At 41.3% G+C, this 18,146-nt stretch overlaps 1 protein-coding gene across 2 annotated transcripts in view; it reads left to right on the top strand.

Annotated features, from left to right (window-relative positions):
* Positions 1–18,146, top strand: part of MCTP2 (multiple C2 and transmembrane domain containing 2) — a 125,337-nt gene that overhangs the window by 66,371 nt on the left and 40,820 nt on the right. For both annotated transcript variants that reach the window (XM_074600265.1, XM_074600266.1), the window contains 3 exons: positions 8,805–8,906; positions 9,654–9,728; positions 10,536–10,655. In XM_074600265.1, coding sequence (XP_074456366.1) covers positions 8,805–8,906; positions 9,654–9,728; positions 10,536–10,655 — 297 coding nt within the window. The remainder of the gene's footprint in view (positions 1–8,804; positions 8,907–9,653; positions 9,729–10,535; positions 10,656–18,146) is intronic.

The raw sequence follows: 18,146 nt of genomic DNA, 5'->3' as shown, positions 1-18,146 counted from the left end.
TTAGTACAAATTTGGTTGATTGGAAAGAAAATTGCAGAAGTGTCTGTACTTCATCAGTACTATATGCCGTGCAGGTCTGAAAACATAATTGAGTTGTTCTGTATGTTTCCACATCATCTTCTGAAGGTAACATTTTAAGCATGTCTTTGTTCTGTCTTGCTTCTTTTTACTCCAAGAAAGTAATTGCACATCACAGTAGGATTGACTAGAGATAGCTGTTGTTATTGGCACAGCTGAATAAAATTACCTAAAAGGGGTGTTTTCTACTCCACAGTGCTTTTAAAGACTGGTGGCTTTTGTTCTGTAAACAAATATGTGAAGAGTGAGCGCTACCATGGGAGTATAAAATCAAAACTGGAAACAAAGCGAGCTCAGGGGAAAGTGGTTGCTCTGGAGATTAAGGAGAGTTGAAGCTTTTTCAGAAATGGCCAAAAAAGGCCAGGCTAAAGAGAGGGGGCCATAAAAGGGTCATTAAAAGACATTAATAGAGAAATAGGGGAAAAGCAGCTTTGTGTTTGGTAAGGCTGATTTAATTTTGGAACAAGGCTGGTGGTAATAGAATGAGTAAACCAGATGAAGAGGATGTAAACAGCTCCATGTGTATGTGCAGTATCACAGAAGATTCTGGTAACTTTCGCAGTAAAGTTTGAGAACTTTCTAGGCTGTGGCTTTTATTAAATCAGTTAGTAGATGAGGCGTGAAACGATACAGGACTCTCGTGCTCGGATCAGTCAAGTCGTGTAAACACGTCTAAGTGTGGGGGTTTCCTTGAGTTTTGGGGCACTGCTGTTTTGCAGTAGGCTCCATAGGCAGAGGAGAGGGTGTGTCAGATATTTATGCGGTGAGTACCACGTCGAACCTTGTACAAACATTCACACTTGCAATACAGAACGTGATTCAAGCGATACACGCAGTAGTGCAATGCTTTCGGTGACACACAGTGTGATCCTGTGGGTGACAGCACTCTTGAATAGGCAGACGGTGAATCCTGACTGAAATTACAGAGTAAAAAAACTGCAGTATTGTTTGGAAACATCTCTGTGAAAGCATATTCACCTCTGCAGAAAGGCTGGCACACTTCTCTTATGGTTAAGGCAAGAGTTTGTCTTTGAGTTTTAGAGGTGGGCTGCTGCAGGAAAGGCAACGTTGCAATAACGGTTTAGTGCGGCTCTGTCGTAGCAGAGACTGGAGAAATGGGAGGTTTCTTGAGGAAAAGCAAAAGTCCCATCTGATCAAAGCAGGCAATATAAGCCCCACGGAGTCAGCATAGTTTAGGTAAGGGACCAATCAAGATCAGAGAGGGGAACTGCAAATATTTGATGTTTCCAAATAAATAATGAACTGCCCAGAAAACTCTTAGAGGATATGAACCCAACCTAAGGAATGCTTTATAGCGGTAAAGAAATAGGCCAGGGTGCTCCAGTTTTGTTATTATTTTGTCTAAATAAGTGTATTTCTTGTATACGCGAATTAAAAGCAATGTAGCTTCTGAATCTCTTCGCGAAAATGTGTTTGTTTTCATCCACTGTGTGCTCTTTCCAAGTTATACTGGAGTCCAGAACAGGGGAGCCCCTGCAATTTGGGGGTAAGAAAAGCCTAAGCTATGGAAGCTGAGGAGTAAATACTGGGCTTTTGGTAGCCCACACACTCTTGTGTGCTTTGCAACCGTCTTCCCTCCGTGGCTCGGACTGCAAGCTCTTTTTGAGGCTGGGTATATTTTAGATTGTTTGTCTATTTTAGTGGCTTGAGTTGTCGATATCTCCAGTTTTAGAACAATATTAGAGTCAGTTGGGCATGGAGGATGATTTGATGTTTACAGGGAGGAAAAAACCTCTTAACATCTTTTATTCCATTTTTGATCACTTGGTTAATTTTTCCCCAAGTCCTCGTATCTCTGATGTTACTGGAAGAGAGTGGCTGGAGCAGCTGCTCTCCTGCAGATCCAGTCCTTGCCAAATGGTCGGCATGATCGGCAGCAGGCTGTGTGGGCTCACAGTGAGAAGATGTTAGATTTGGATTTTCTGTTGATTTTATAGGCATTTGTCAAGTATCCCTTAGGAAGCATGTAACAAGGCAGAGGAGGGGAGTGCATGTGTGTGGTAATGTCCAAACTATTCAGCGTAGGTTTTTTGTCCAAGGTTTGAGACAAAAAAAAAAAAAAAAAAAAAAAAAAAATTGTTTATGCTTCCCCTTGCCAATTGATCTTCTTCCGTCTCGTCCAAACTTCTCTGCCTCCTATTTCAGTCAAATCTAGTGTAAATATATTCGTCTCTGCTTCTGATTAAAAAACATTTTGCACCTATTAACTTAGTCTGCTGAGACAGAGAACTGTAATTTTCTAAGCTCTTTTTCTTGAAATGGGAATTTTGATGTATGTTATAATTTTCACTATAAATTTGAATGTATTCTTTGAACCATTTAGATAAATATGCTGAAAGAGAACAATAGTTAAAGACTCAAGGAAGCCTCACAAATCATATAGGTTTAATTTCTCCTAGGTAATCAGGCCTAATATTTGCCTTGCATTAAACTCCCTTTCGAAAATAGAAGTACCCGCATTTTTATTCCCTGTTAAAAACGCACAAATTTGACTCGTGAGCTGTCAGCACATGAAGTAAGTTTACTTCAGGAATTGTTCATGGATGACTAAATTCTTTTCTTAATGAAAAACTGCCTTGAATAAAGTATATGTTCGAGGGATATGAAATGTTTAATTAATTTGACAATGAATTTTGGTTTAAATGTGTACAGGAGTTTTACACCGGCGTTTTGCAAACTAGTGTACACGTTCATCATCACATTAACACTCGAATAACCTTACTACACAAAAATTCGGAGACAGGGAAATTACTTATGCTTTCCATTCATCCTTGACTGTGATCTAGGCTCATTGCAGGCACCAAATAAGAAACATAAAAAACTGGGCAGCATGGGAAGAGTTTTAAAGCGTCAGATGATGAATAAAGCTGAAAACGTCATGTTATTTTGATAGGCATGATGAAGTAATATTGGATGAATACACAATTTGATTTGTGTCTCATACATCTCTATTAATGCACTGTAGAGACATTGATTTTGATAGCATTACAGTGAATATGGAATTTTCTCTATTTGTAGGTAGGTGGGGGACAGAGGGAGAGAAGTGGTTATTTGCTTGCATTTTATCTTTAGCTTTTCCGTGTTAATCAACCTATTGTATTTTATTTCTCCTGCCCATCTTTACATCAAACTACTGTCCTCCATGTATAAGAGACCTCATCTCAAATACAGCTCTGGTCAGCCACGTTCACAAAAGCAGAATTTAAAGTGGAAAAGACAGATTAGTGCTGCCAAGATATTCAACAAAATGGATCCCTTTCTTGCCAGAGGTGACATACAGAGTCTGGGGAATGAAAGAGAAGACCATTTACACCACTGAACAGAGCAGGCTTTTGTGCTAGACGCTGAAGATGATCCTGGGGAAAGAAGAAGTAGGGCAAAAACTTCATTGCTTCAAGAAAGGAGTTTGATAGGTTTAGAAGTTTTGTAGGTTTTGGGGGACTTGAACTAATTATCAAAGAAGTCCTTTCCATCTCTGTGTTCCTTTGTGCCCTAGATCTTAGCAAAAGTAACCGTATTTCTCTTTGTGAGGGTCTGTCTTTTTTGTTTTGCTTCAAGAGACTCCTGTCTCCTAGAAGGCCCCAAGTTATTAGAGACATGGGAGCATGTAGTGTGCTTCAATGAATTCGAAAGCAGAGTATATCAAATATCCTCGCATAGAAAGACCTTTGAGTGAAGAGCGGTATCGCAGAATGGAATGTTTTTTATCTGCTGAATTATCAGCTCAGAGTAGTCTTCAGCTGCACCCTTTTTTCAGCAAACAGGAAGAGGTCTATGAAATGTTTTCAAGTGCCAAGCAAGGTCGGTAGCCAACGACACAGTGAAAACAAGCAGTATGACTTTTGCAAGCTTAATTATCTAAAACATGGCCTGGATTCAGAGAGCAGACACCTGACGATTGCAATTACTTAGCACTTGACCATAAGTGCACAGCCTTTTCCAGGAGAAAGCTTTAGAGTTTGAGAAAAGTGAAAATGCTGCATTTATTCGATAGAGGCAGCTGTGAAGTGGATAGTCTATTCTGACTTTTATCCCTGTCATGAACCAGAAATTTTGGAATGGGGAAAAAACACAGTATCTCTTCTGGAAAAAATTACACCTTGTTTTTGAAATTAAATTCTCCCCTGACCGTGTACTACTCACTGAAATGGAAACAACAGGAATGTTTTTCTCAAGTAGCACCTGGGAACCTTGTGAGGTTTTCAGCTCCTCCTCAGATTGCCTGGAAGCCCACGCGTGGCTGCCTGATTTCTTTCAGACCGTCAGCTCCGTATCTATTTGGTCTTTAGATATCAATCCTTTGCCAAGAATCCAAATGTCCATTCAACATTGGATCCCACAGAATGTTGTTACAAGTGAAATGTTTGGGGCAAAGAGTTTTGGGATGAATGAATAGGCATTTCGTAGAAAATCCGATCAATATATATTGCAAGACTGGAAAGAAACAAAAAACCTCTTTATTCATGTCCAGGTGGATCAAATATGTGGCTTGCTTTCATCTTTTCCTGGGGAAATATGTCCTTTGAATAAGGGTAGGTGTGTGTCTATTACAAGACAGCTTTATGTTATTCAGGGCAAATGGTATGACATTGTGCATCAGCAATGAGCTCAAGCAGGAATATCAGAGGTCCCAAATGCTTTAGATGAATTACCCTTGGAGAGTAGCCATTACCCTTTCCACACGTCACGGGTGTTGATGTACAGAGGTTTAACCCAGCGTTCTTCTGTCAGGTCATCAATATGTGACATTGAATCTGCATCAAAGCTGGATACAGAGTGAAGTTTTCTTAAAATCAATGTAAAAAAAAAAGCCACTAAACCATATTTCTTTGAGACAAGAGCAATGAAAGAACACCCTTTGCTGCGTAAGGGTCCTGTCTTCTCCGTGTTTCATGTCATATCAATCTCGGCTTTCGCTATTTCATTAAAATTCCCAAGCGGTCAGGAGGTTGTTGCTTAATAGATTTAGCATTGGCTGGCTACATCAATACTGTGTTTAGTCACATTTGTTTTACTGGGGACATCTGTGGGAAGAGTTTAGCAAATAATATTCATTCATTTGAAAGGAACCTGGTGCACTTTGGGCCTTGACTGTACGGTGGTCTCGCGTACCTGAACGTTTCCTTCAGCTAAAGCACTGCCAGAAGTTGCCTCTGTCTGAAGTGCCTCTGTAGGTCAAAATATTTAATGCACAAAGAATTTTAGCTTTTCCTTTCAACTGATAATTTCCTTTGCATGGTCCTGTATGGAGAAGAGACTGTGATACAGAATATATGAGTTGCTCTGTGAGAAAACTGATACTGATCTCTTGTCTTTCTGAATTGATTCAGAACAGGGAAAGGCCTCAAATATCAGAAATTCCCACGGGATCAAAATCCTGACTTTTTTTTATGATGGTGACCTTGCAAAATGAAGCATGTCAGCGGGGTAGGCACTACTGTCCTCATGTTAATCATGTGGTTACGGGCACTCGTGGTTGGCGATTGAGCCCTGGTGTGTTGTATGCTATTAAGACGCTTTCAGAGAATGCAGGCATTAGTATTCAGTGAGGATATAAAACATCATCAATAGAGGAATAATATTGATTATGTCTCTTTAAGGACCTCACCTGCAGATATTTTCACTTTTAATTTGAACGTTCCTTTCCCCGTAAGTAGATGTAAACATTCATGGGAAAGATAACCTATTTTAGATACAACTGTCAGGGATATCTATTGAGTGAAATCCACGTGAGATCAGGTATGTAGCAAAAGATGTTTGGGTGATAGAAGAAAACTGATCTTTCTGACATTTAGGTTCATTCTAGGATCCCAGTCCTGGCTGCTCACCTTTTCCACAGCTGGAGAAAGCGTTTCAGCAGTCTCTGCGAACAGCAGAGACTTAGGGAAGAGAACCCAGAGAGGAGAAAGAGAGAGATCCAAAATGAAATGAATATGACTGGCTGTCTCTCGAGACTGAGGGAGACGTTGAACAGAATCTGAACTCTTGCCCAAGAACAGCATGCAATGAAAACGTAGAGTACTAAAAGCTCTTTTGGATGTTTTCTTCTGGGCACAGTTGAGACATGCCACCGATCTAATCTCCATGCAGTCATGGGTGTTAGAATTACCCTACACCTTTTGTTGAACCGCACTGGATTAGCACACTGCCAAAACTGTAAGAGATATTTTCCCTTGACTTTTTTGCAGGGTTTTTTCTTTTTATCCAAATGCAAATGCAATGGAGAAACACCGTTTCATAGCCAGTTGTTCTCTGATGTGCTTTTTTGACTCTGAAGAAGGTCAAAAGCTAGGATATCTGCATGAATGTTTAGTCTTAGGCTGAGTTATAATTGCACATCTTTTACCAGACAAGTCAAACACTTAGAATTAAAGATGCCAGATGAAGCTGACTGTAAAGCTGTATTTGCACTGCATTACTTTCTGCCTGTTCAATCTTAAAACAGCAGCAACAATAATAAGGACACAATTTAAAAATTATTTTCCAAGCAACTAACAACCCCCATTTCCAAAGACAGAGATGGAAGTTATTGTTGCTGATTAGAAACTTGCTGTGAGAACACACCTGCAGACACACCCAAAATGTTTGATTCAGCTCCAGCTCTTAAAATGAAGAGTCTTTTCCCCAAAGTCAGAAGTATTTTTTGAGCACGGAAGACCACGATATCACACGCGGACCTTCTCAGTAGTGACAGCATTTCTTTTTGGTTTTCTATCAGTTTAGCAGCATGTGACCTTTTTTTCCTTGTTTGTTAACGCTCTTGAAAGATGTAAGAAAGAAGTGTATCGCAAGGAATGTAAAGAGAACTTCCCACTAGTCGTTGCTCCTAGGGTAATAAGATGAAATGTTATGAGAAATATGTGTAATTAATTGAAATATATGGAAATTCAGCCCCCGAATTAATAACTATGGAGAACGCAGAATTATGATATTGTGACATGTATTGGACACCTACATCTCTGCAGACACACTGGGAACAACATACCTTCTATCCTGTTGCAGGAGAGTCCGTGAATCAAAACTCAGTCTAAATCTGCTGCTGGTGGCACCCCCTTGATCCAAAGGGACAACAACTGCAAACCATGTCCTTCTGGTCCTGTATCTCTACATCAGTAAATCCATTTTTCACTCAATTTGGGAAACTGAACAAAATCTTGAATTTCTGAATAAATTTTGGTTTTGTTTTCTTTCAGTAGCTTTTAAAATTATTTTTTGCTTTTGCTTGAGGAGGGGGAAAGCAAACTGCTGAAACAGCAGAATCCTTTATGATGGGCCGACAATACTGTGTGTGGCAGTTGGCCTGAGGACCTTCTGATGCCAGTTCATTTGGCCCTAGAAGAGGGGCCAGCCACTTCAGCAGCTCTTCTGTTTTGGGGCTGCAGGTTGTCTGAGCCTGCTGGTCTGCAAAATAGTTTTTTGCCTGCCCCTTTCTTGGGAACTGCAGCATCCTTTGCCATCAGCTCCAACCCTGCATGTACTCTCTTGCAGTGAAAGCAGAGTTCATTTGCTGGAGCTCCTGGTTGGACACCACAGAGAATGCAAAGTTGGCCCTTGTGGAGAGCCCTCTTCCCTTTCAGCCGTTAGCCAGAAAACCCATCTAGCCTTTGACGAGCTACTTGGTGCAGAAAGGGTGGAGCAGCATTGGGAATGGAAGCGACCTTTCCCTTGTCTCGTGAAATCACTTGGTTCCCATTATGCCTTTTTTTTTTTTTTTTTTTCCTTCCCCTTACTCATTTCTGCCGTGGTTTATATGAGTGCCTCTTCTAAATGCCGCAGCAGCAATAGCCGTTTTAAATATGGTTGCAATTTCATGCCCCCAAATTTCCTCCGTTATCTTTAATCTTTGATCATTACAGTCCCTGAATGTAGCTTTTTGGTAAGCTGCAGTTTTTTATGTTACTGCTGTTTAGAATTAACTGGTCTGCTTCCTAAAAAGCCAAATGTTTAATCAATACATATCCTACTGTGTATAATAAATATATTTCTGCCATCACTTTTTGAAGAGAGAATGCTTTTGATTTGAGCCAAATAGTTTACAAAATGGTGAGGGAGGTTTTTTTTTTTTAATAGACGTTTAATGCGATAGGGCCAACCGGCAGATTAGAGCATAGAAATGGTATTGAAATTCAGGGGTGGGGTGGGGGGAGAAGTCTTTTACATGAATTAGTTAATTTTGAGCATTTGTTACATTAGCATTTGCTCCACTTAAGCTGATTAATTTCTTTGGATTGCGTTTGTTTCCTGGGTAATAATTTGACAACCTTGCAATAAACTAAGCGTTAAGAAGTGGGTTCGTGTACTGGAGTGTGCAATAGATAGGTAAACTGTTGTTTGTGGCTCTTTTCCTGAACTTTGGAAGAAAAAAACCATTTTAAACCTGTAATAACTGAGGCTGATTACTTCCCATCAACTCACTGGCTTCCAGGGCAGAATTTTCTGACTGGTTATTGCGTGCACTGCTCTACTATAAAGTACAAGGTCTGTAAATTAAAGTTGGACCATAAGAGATTTAATCTGCAATTTTATAGGTCTCTAATCCAACGGTCATTTTGTATTTCAGGCTCCAAGTACATTATCAGGGTTTGGGGAGGGGTTTTGTTGTGCTTGGGATTTATTTATTTATTTGTTTGTAGTGTCTTTCAACTATATTGTGTATTACAGCTGGGAAAATATTGATGCTTTTTCCTCCCCCCCCCAAACTATAGATTAGAAATGGTAAACAAAGTTGTTACACGCTGAAGAATAAAGACTTGGAACGTGCTTCAAAAGGAGTAATTTACTTGGAGCTGGATGTCCTATTTAATCCTGTAAGTTGAAATATTTTCTCTTTGTTTATTGCTGGTGGGAGAAACGTGCGAATCTGCAAGGATGGGGGTGGGCGGAGAGGATGATCTGGTGAAAACCAGGAGCCAAGCAAGAAAAGTCCCGACCCGGTTGCATCTGGTGGTGGAGGGGGGGTTTCACGCCGTGGGTGGAGAAGTACTGGGGCATCAGAGCTCTGTGATGGCCGATCCAGGTGGATGGGACAATGCAGGGGCGTTTTGGGACTGACAAGTGACCACAGACGCCTTAAGAAGAAGATGCTGATTGCTGTACACCACAGCTTCATTTGCAACAGCCAAAAAAGGGCTTAATGTTTAGATTATTATACATTACTTTTAACACCTACTTCCTCCCAAAAAGCTGACCCACGATGTTCTCTTCCCAGGGTGTTGACAGGAAAATTAATGAGGCATGTACCTGGTGCACTTAGTTTTTAGGTGGCTGAGTCAGTCTCAATTGTTTATGCCCTACAGCCTTTTACCGAGTTAAATCCTATTTATTAAGGCCAACGTGGGCTACACTGCAGCCCTGCTCTTGCTGAAGTGAGTCCAGCCTTGCCCAATTTAACCCATCCATGTTTTTCCTAGCAGCTTCTCCTAAGTCACACAGAGGCTGAAAAGAGTGAAAGAAATTCCTCGTCAACACTGGTGATACAAAGCTGAAATAATGCACTTAAAACTACATGACACCTTTTTAATTTCTTTTCTTTTCTTTTCTTTTTTTTTTATTAGATTAAAGCAAGTATTAGAACGTTCAGGCCCCGAGAAAAGCGCTTTACTGAGGAGAACCGCAAATTTTCCAAAAAGGTGAACATTGTGTCTGGGCTCAGCTCTCGCATCTCTTTTGCAAAGATTTGAATTGCTGTAGTACAGTTGCAAGAACAAACCCTATTTACGCATAAAATGCTGAACACGTGTAAATTCTCTGTATTTCTGTATATATTAAAAGGTTTGTTTGTGTTAACACAAAATTGCTTTCTGATCTGGTTTGCAGCAGTAGTTCTGCTTCATGCTTCAGAGTGAAAAAGGTAGCTGTGGCTGTTGCGCGGTTCGCAGCATCTAAAGCTCAATGAGAGCCTTATTCCCTTCATTGGGAAGGAAGAAACCAGTTCTAAATTATTTATTTTAAAAGTCCATAGGATTTTAGAAAAACGGCCATTTTTTTTTTTTTTAGATAAAGGTGCCCTATAATAAGGCTAAAATTCCATATTTATTTCTACGGACTAATCCAAAACACGTAGAGAAGAGATTCAGTGTTTTGATTACATTCTCTCTGTTCCTTTTCCTAAGACAACGTTATATTTTGAGAATTGGAGGTGAACGAAGGGAGGTTTGTGTTACAGTTTTATTTAGTTTTGACATCAAGATGCGTTGTTTTCTTTTTTCCTTTTTCTTTTTTTTTCTAAGGGATGAGGAAAATCTGGAAGGTTTGGGTGTAATCAGAAAGCAGGCAGGAGCTGGAGCGTGTCTCTGAAACAGAGGCTTTATTTGTAATATGTGCCCTGGCATGCGTTTCTCGCTTAAATTACCCCTGTTTCTGAAGCAATAGTAGGATATTAGAGTGTTTGATTAAACTCCTTTTCTCCTCCCCTCCTCCCACTCAATATTTATCAGATCTTATCAAGAAATGTTGATCGCGTGAAAAAAATCACCATGGCAATATGGAATACAATACAATTCCTTCGGAGCTGCTTTCTCTGGGAGTCCACGGTAAAGAGCGTGATAGCATTTGTGGTAAGTGGATTTCTTCTTTTATTGCATGAGGCTAAGTGATATAAGATCTTGAGTGTTACAATGCCTTCCTCTCCACTCCTCCTCTCCACAAAGCCCTTTATCATTTGCCGTTATTGGTATTTCGTAGCTGCAAGGCTGCGGGTTTTAAGGCAGCTTGGGCCACGTTGGGCCTGACGGGCATGGAAATTAGACCTTCAGGAATAGCTTTGGTGCAGAGATGTTCACCAACCTGCACCTAGGATGCTCATGTCCGTGGTGGGCGATGCCACCCTGTAAAGGCTGTGACCATGTGATGATTCTGGATTTTTTTTTTTTTTTTTTTTTTTTTTTAAAAACATGGCAACTGGGTGGTAGGAAAGGAGGGAGGTGGTGGCCAAGAGGGCAGTGCAGGGAGATGACTTTGATTTGGCTGATGCAGGGAGATGACTTTGATTTGGCTGATGCAGTGAGCTGATGGGTCTTGTCCCTTCCATCTCCCATTGCAATTTGGTGGCACTTTGCTGTAGGTTATTGACGTCTGGTATGCCTGTGTCCCTATGGCACCTAAACAGCTCTGTTGACATTGCCCGTTGCAAATCTATTCTCTTGATGGTAATAATACGTTGCTTTAAAGGAAAAAAGCAAAACTCACTGGTCAGTGAGTTGTGCTGCGCTCTGTGAACAAAAAGCCAAGTTCTCCACCTGCCTGTCCCACTTTTCAGCTCTCTCCTTTTTCCTCTTGGTAGTAAACACCCCATTTGCAGTTTTCTCATAATCCGCTCAAGCACAAAAAGGTTTTGCCTGCTTTTTATTCTGCGGTGTGACATTTTCTTCATGCTTGAAATGTTTGGCATGCCATTAAAGGTTGCAAAATCGTTTTGTGGTGGTCCAGCATGCAGAAAGAAAGTTTTTGAGTTCAGTGTTTATTAAGCAAAATAACAGCCACATCTCCAAGATTTCCCCCCCCACTTTTACTGTCTGTGAATTATAAGTCTCTTAAAGGTTCTTTTCAGGAAAACACTTCCCAGTGTATTCGCTACAGATGAGTAAAATGGATCATGTCTGGTTGACAGAAGCTCCAGAGCAAAGACAGAGGAGCTGTCTTTCACCCTGCAGGTTAGAGGGATGACTAGCACGTAGGAGTAGGGAAGACAAGAGGGTCTTTTCTCTGTACTTTTTTTTCTCCCGTTGCTTGAAGTTTATTTAGACCATATCTGGAGTTAATGGTTGAAGAGCTGCTGGAGAGCAGAGCAGACGGTCCCTCGCTGAAGCAGGTACGGCTGTGCAGGGCAGCTCTATGATTGTGCACAGGGGAATTGGATGGTCATCCGCGCTGGGGCTGGAAAGGGAGGGACGTAATTAAAATCCCAGTGCTGAAGTCCTGCCATCACCGCCCAGCAAGAATCCAGGCACGCACTTAAGAGATTTTGCACCAAAATACTTGCAAAGTTATAGCTGTGAAGTTCATTTTCGTAGATTTAGGAAAAGTTTGGAAGTGGTGGCGAGGCAGAAAAAGAAGGTGGTGGGAGAGTGGGTCTAGAGATGTCCTGGTTTGGGGTGGAGCGGGGACAACTTCTGCTCAGGCAGAGCCCTGCGCACGCTCGTTGCCGTGGCGACCAGGGTCAGCTGACTCAGGTGTTTACCCTGTGGCGGGGCGGACAGGTCAGGTGACCCAAACTGACCAATGGGGTGCTCCATCCCATCCGCCATGCCCAGTATAGAAGCCGAGGGACCAAAGGGGTCAGGTTGGCTCTTCGTCTTTGGGTCTTCTCTGTTGGCCCTTCTCCAATGGCCTGCTTGTCTTTGATGACTGACGTCTGAGGAAGACCCCGTCACCTCGTCTGCCTTTTGATTCTGGTCAGTGTGTTCCGGCTCCCATTTGTCCCTGAGTCCCGTCTGGAACTTTCCCAGTCCCTGTCAGTGATGTCTTACAAGGAACTTGATCCGGTTTTGTGTATACTTGTATGTATTGTATCTATTTCATTGTTTCCTTTTCATTTTATTATTAATATTTCATTAAGGGAGTTCAGTTTTTCCTAAACTCATAAATCTCTTTATCTTTCGTCTTCCTCTCCTTGGAGCGAGAGGTGGGGTAGAGCATCTGTCATCTTGTCATTGGCCAACCCGGCCCAACCCACGACAACAGAAAAAGGAATGGATTCCTAATGAAAAGGATTACAAGAAAAGGTTACAAGTTTCAGATTATTATTGTCTTTACTGGATACCATAACGCTCCCGGTTTCCTGAAAGAAAGCGGGTAAAGGGAAAAGAGTAAAAATGTATGATTCTAAGAATAATTACAGCTGGTTTCTTCTACAAACCAAAATGTAAGTCTGTCTGACTTTTTCCACATGGAAATAATTCAGCTTTGGCACTTAAAATGAAGTGCTAATTATATCTCTCTCTCTCTCACTATTTCCAGCGTGTGTCTTAATAGTATTGAAAATACTCACACAGCATGGCAGGTGCAGCATCCCTCCCAGCCCCAATCTGTATGTAAAATCCACAGGTTAAATAAAAGGTATACCAAATATCACAATTTTAAAATCATCGTTCCCCGGCAAGCAACATCTGTGTACGTTCAGTACCTGGTTTTGTATCAGCTTAGCCTGTACCAAATTTGTCCTTATTGATGACTTGCTTGCAGTTGACACTGACTACCAGACGTGAGGAAGATGCACAAAGCTTCTCATGCGTTTTTCAGCTGGGTTTGTAAAACCATGGCTGGTAGCTTAGGTGCCAGCCAGGCCCTGAAACCATAAAATGCCTTTTTTTTTTTTTCTTTTTTTCTTACAGACATTATCTCTTGGGCCACTGGCAGTAACTCTTGTGACCATATTCTACATAATCCATGTATCTTCACTGTGATAATCCCAGAGACTGTTGTATTGCCCTTGGTTTCCTTCTGCAAGTAGCCCATGCCCCTTCCTCCAAGGGGAAGTAAAGGGAGGGAGGAGGAGAAAGACAAGCAGACAGTATAATCATGTGAACTTTGTTTTCTTAAGCAATCAGACAAAAACCACTGCCAGACAGAAGAAAATATTTGTGAGATCATCAGAGCATGGCAGTAGGCAAGGACGTGGTATCTTACACCTTCCTGGTTTAGTCTTCATTACAGCACACCTCCCTCCCCATTAGTGCTGACAGCTCTGGAGCGTGACAAGGACATTAGCTGCTACTTCTGGGTGCACAAGGGAAAGAGAGGGACAGATAAAGAGGGAGGAAACAGGGGACAGCCCAGGCAGGACACAAGTGAATGAGAAAAATGGTGTCACCATGTTTTCTCATTTGTAAGATACATCATCCCAAGCTAAATTTCTTTATTACTTTGTAGTGGTGAAAGGAGACAATCCAAGAACATGTGAGCAGATTAATTTTTTTGTGTTATAAAAATGAAATAATATTTTTCATCGGCATTCTGTGTTTTTAATCTGATGATTTTCAGTCCGAGTTAATTGTATAGGCACAGAGGACACAGATCGGGCCTGCTCAAGCACAAGTAAAATCAGAAATTTTTCAGGTTTAGAGGTTTTGGAAAGAGGGTTGAAAAGGGAGGTGAGGTGAAAAGCAGAATTGTGCTTTTGGTGATGTTTGCCCTGTGCACGCAGGGTTTGGTGGAAATTGTGTTACACAAATTCTAGAAATAACATCCTGGCTTGGACGAAGTAGTCACACTTAGATTTTCTGGATTCTTTATAGTGTACATTTCATCATTGCTCTTGTGTGAAAAATGGACACACATCTTTGTGCCTGCCTGGGCATATTCCCACACGTGGGAATATTCCCACATGTGGAAAATGTTGCCTGTAGAGTTAATAGTGTTCATATACCAGGAGAGATCTTAAACGACTTTGTCCGTGTGTTCTCCTCCATCAGTTCAGGATTTGAGGGGATTTGTAGACCAAAAACTCTTCAGGCATTCTAATCTGTTTATTTAATTTTGGTGTAGTTACCTCTGTATTCAACCAAATATTTTGCATTCTGACTGAAACATGCCACTCAAAAAGGGCTGTATTTTGAAGACACTCAGAGACATACTCTAGTACATCCTTGTATGGTGGTTCTCGTGTGTCTGACATTCTTGATCTCCTACCCTGGACAGTTTGCTCCCAGTTTCCAGGGCAAATGTTGTGTTTTTAGCCTGGTCCTCATCACTCCTTCCTCTTGTCACACCTTTCTCCATTGAGACATCACTTCCGTGCTCTGTTATTGGTGTCCAAAAAGCTGGAGTTGCGTGGTGAACTGTGCCTAGGGGAATACCTGCTCACAAGTCATCTTGTATATCTGTGTGATTATAAGCTGTTTTCCCCCCTTGTGCATACAAAAACTTGTGTTTTTACCTTTCTGATCCACTTTTAAACTGAATTTCTGGCCCTTCCTTCTGTGTGCAAACACTCCCTGCTTGCTCTGCTCCCCCTTCTTCCCTGGTCGTGGAAGTTAAGTCCGTAATAACTGAATCATTCTTACTGTACAATATGTATTTTAAAAATATTTTAAAAGTTAATTTTAGTCACAGAATGATTTTCATGAGGAATTATGCATCATTGCACATTGTGCTTGTGATTTTGTACAACATAATTGCACCTTCTATTGACAGTTTTTTCTGCATTAATGGTAATTATGTCATTTAATGAAATTACAGTAATTGCATTAAAAAACCCACTATAATCTGGTGCAAATTAAAAGGATATATTGACTGGAATTTTTACCGTCTCTTTTTTTTTTTTTTTTAAAGTTTGCACGATAGTTGCAAGAGACATTGACAGGATCAGGCAAACGACGGGAAACCAGCCACCGTCGCACCTCCGGTGTGACTGGCAGTGCTCGCTGCTGATTTGCTTCAGGGTCCCTGCACACTCACCCATGCCAGCATACTTCATTTTTACTGGCAGCATGTCCCACTATATCAGGTTTAGGCTTCCTGCTAATCAAGGCTGCTGCCAGGGTGGGTACAGGTGGGAGCTATTTTTCAGGTTCAGCCCTAGCTGGCAGCCTGGGTCAGCCAGAGAAGGAATGCAGCATGCACAGGCAGTATTTATTTATTTTGTAGTGACATTGCAGTGTGCCTGATAATTATTTTATGATGGGTTAGTACCGGGAGGAAAGGAAGGAATATGTGGTGATGCAATGTAATGTGTGGGGAATGTAGAGTTTCTGGTCAAACTGACTGCGGTTATTTAATGGTGGGCAGCTGGGAAAATGACAGGCGTGGGATTATTTTGGAGCAGTTTGGGCTTCCCAAAAAAACAGCTGATGCAAAAGTAGGGAAGCCCTGGGTTTTCTGGATGCCCAGCAGAGCTGCTTGGAGTTGTGGATACAGCAGGAAACCCAGACTTAAGCTTTGGAGCTCCTTGCTGCAGAGGTGAGATTTTGGCACCTTTCTCCATTAAGATCTCCAAAGCTTTTCAAATCCAGAGAGGGCTGGAGGACGCCCCATTTTTTGGTGCTGGCGTCTTGGGCCGTGGGACCTGGAAGCCTGAGGAGTCACAGGGTAAACTGGGTGAGGCTGCACATATGTGCATTACTGGGCCCGTTTGCTTCAGTCCTAATCTGGGATAGCAGCAGAGAGATAGGTTAGACTCTGCAGCCCATGAACTTCTGGGCATCTCTGCTGAGTGTGCCGTTTAACACGCTGCCGCTTAAGCTTGCGATACGGGAGCTGGATCTGAGCCCAGTTAAACTCATCTCATAGAGGAGACACCAACCGCCTTATTAGACATGAACAATTTTTAATCCCTGTTGAGCTGGGCTATATTTATACTGATGACCTACAGGGAAAAGGCCATTAGCTTGTTGACAGTATCCTCTAAAATTGCTAATTGCATATCAGTAAGAAGGAAATGTTCTTTTCCCTCAGGAAAGATGTTTCTTAACTCAAATTCTAAGCCTTCTGGAGTTTACTTGGGGTAAATCTTTTATTTTGCATGTGGAAAAGTGTCTTCTGCATGTTATGGTTAGACTTTCCCAAGCAAAACACAAAATGTTCCAGTCCTGTTTGTTCTAAGCATAATTCAACCCTGGACATGACAATAATATACGGGTAAAACATCCAGTTTAACTCATGCGTTGTTTTGCAACACAGTGATTTTTTTTTTTTTAATTTTTTTTTCCTTGATGGGAGGAGAGTTATAGATCAATAAAGGGAAATTCTTGGGACAAAAGTCTAATAGGGAACATGAGGAACCTATGGAGAAGGGAAACCAGTAACAGCTATGAAGTCCAAACAGCTTAGGACAGAGGCCGAGTCACCAAGCATCTCTTGGACCTCTGGCCAACCACGCAGAGGACAGAGGAAAATTTTCACTGAGACTTTGCTTGTGATTTACCAGTGGATGGTAATAATTCACTTTTCTATAGAGTGGGGAAGGAAGATGTGCTCTCACATGAGCTTCCCTAAAATCTTTCTTATTTTCCCCATGAATTGTCCGCTAATTTTGAACAAGCAGTTCCCTGATGCAAAGCACAAACCACCCCGCCATGACTACATGTGTAACTGATGAGAAGGGTATAGTCTTCCCCCCCCCTTTTTTTTTTCATCCTCATAGCTGAAGACGAAATATAAATCATTGTTCCCAAACTATTCGGGAACAGCATTAAAGTAATGGTAGATTAAAATGTCTCCACATTAAAAAGCTAAATAAAATGAATAGATGTAATCCTAAAGAGAGAAGAATGAGTATTCTTCAAACACTGAATAGGGAACTTGGAAAAAGAAAAAGCTTTAAAAAAAGAAAAAAAAGTATTAATGCAAAAGAGATGGTCTTTACTTCCACTTTACTGTAGAGCTTTTGCTAAGGGCTTTTCTCAGCCCATTTGCAGCTTGTGTTTTGCTACAGTTTTAAAGAAGCAGCCGGCAAAGGGACAAATGGAGTTCCTATTTAAATAGGGAAGCTGTAAAATAACACTCTGGTACAAAAATTTGTTCATATTTAAGGCCAGAGGTAGTGCTGGAGGAGCAGTGAAAGGCAGGGTTCCAGGAATTTGACCTAGTAATTCTTCAGAGCCCCTAATATTTCCTCCCCTCTTTCCCTCTGTAAATCCCTGGCAAAGGCACATCTTTAAAATTACTGTCTTAAACTCCAGTGGAAAGGCTGGATCGGAGGTATGTTTTTACTTCAAGCTATTATATCCCAGTAAAAGCGTTTTCCTAATGACGGAGGAAACGTTTACATCCTCCTTCCTCCACGCTGCTCACGGCAGCGCCTGTGAAAATTCCCTATTTCTGAATGCAAAGCCTTTAGGAGCACGTTACCTGACACATGCAAGTCACTGCTCAGATGAGAAACAGCCTTCTCTACACAATTAAAGGAGATGGTTTTACCTTTCTCCCAGCAATTTTTACATTTCCAGTATTATTCTTCTGTGGTCGAGGGGAGTACGATTTAAGCTTGAGATCCCAGGCTCTGCTTTGCTGCAGCAGTTAAAATTCCTGGAATAGCAACAGTGATATTGATGATGCTGAGAGACACACAGCAAAGTAAACACATGTTATTTCCAGCTCTTTCAAAAATG

Source organism: Larus michahellis, chromosome 9 (genome assembly GCF_964199755.1).
Source record: "Larus michahellis chromosome 9, bLarMic1.1, whole genome shotgun sequence".
Taxonomy (NCBI): Eukaryota; Metazoa; Chordata; class Aves; order Charadriiformes; family Laridae; genus Larus; species Larus michahellis.
This window is presented reverse-complemented; position numbering and strand designations above follow the sequence as displayed.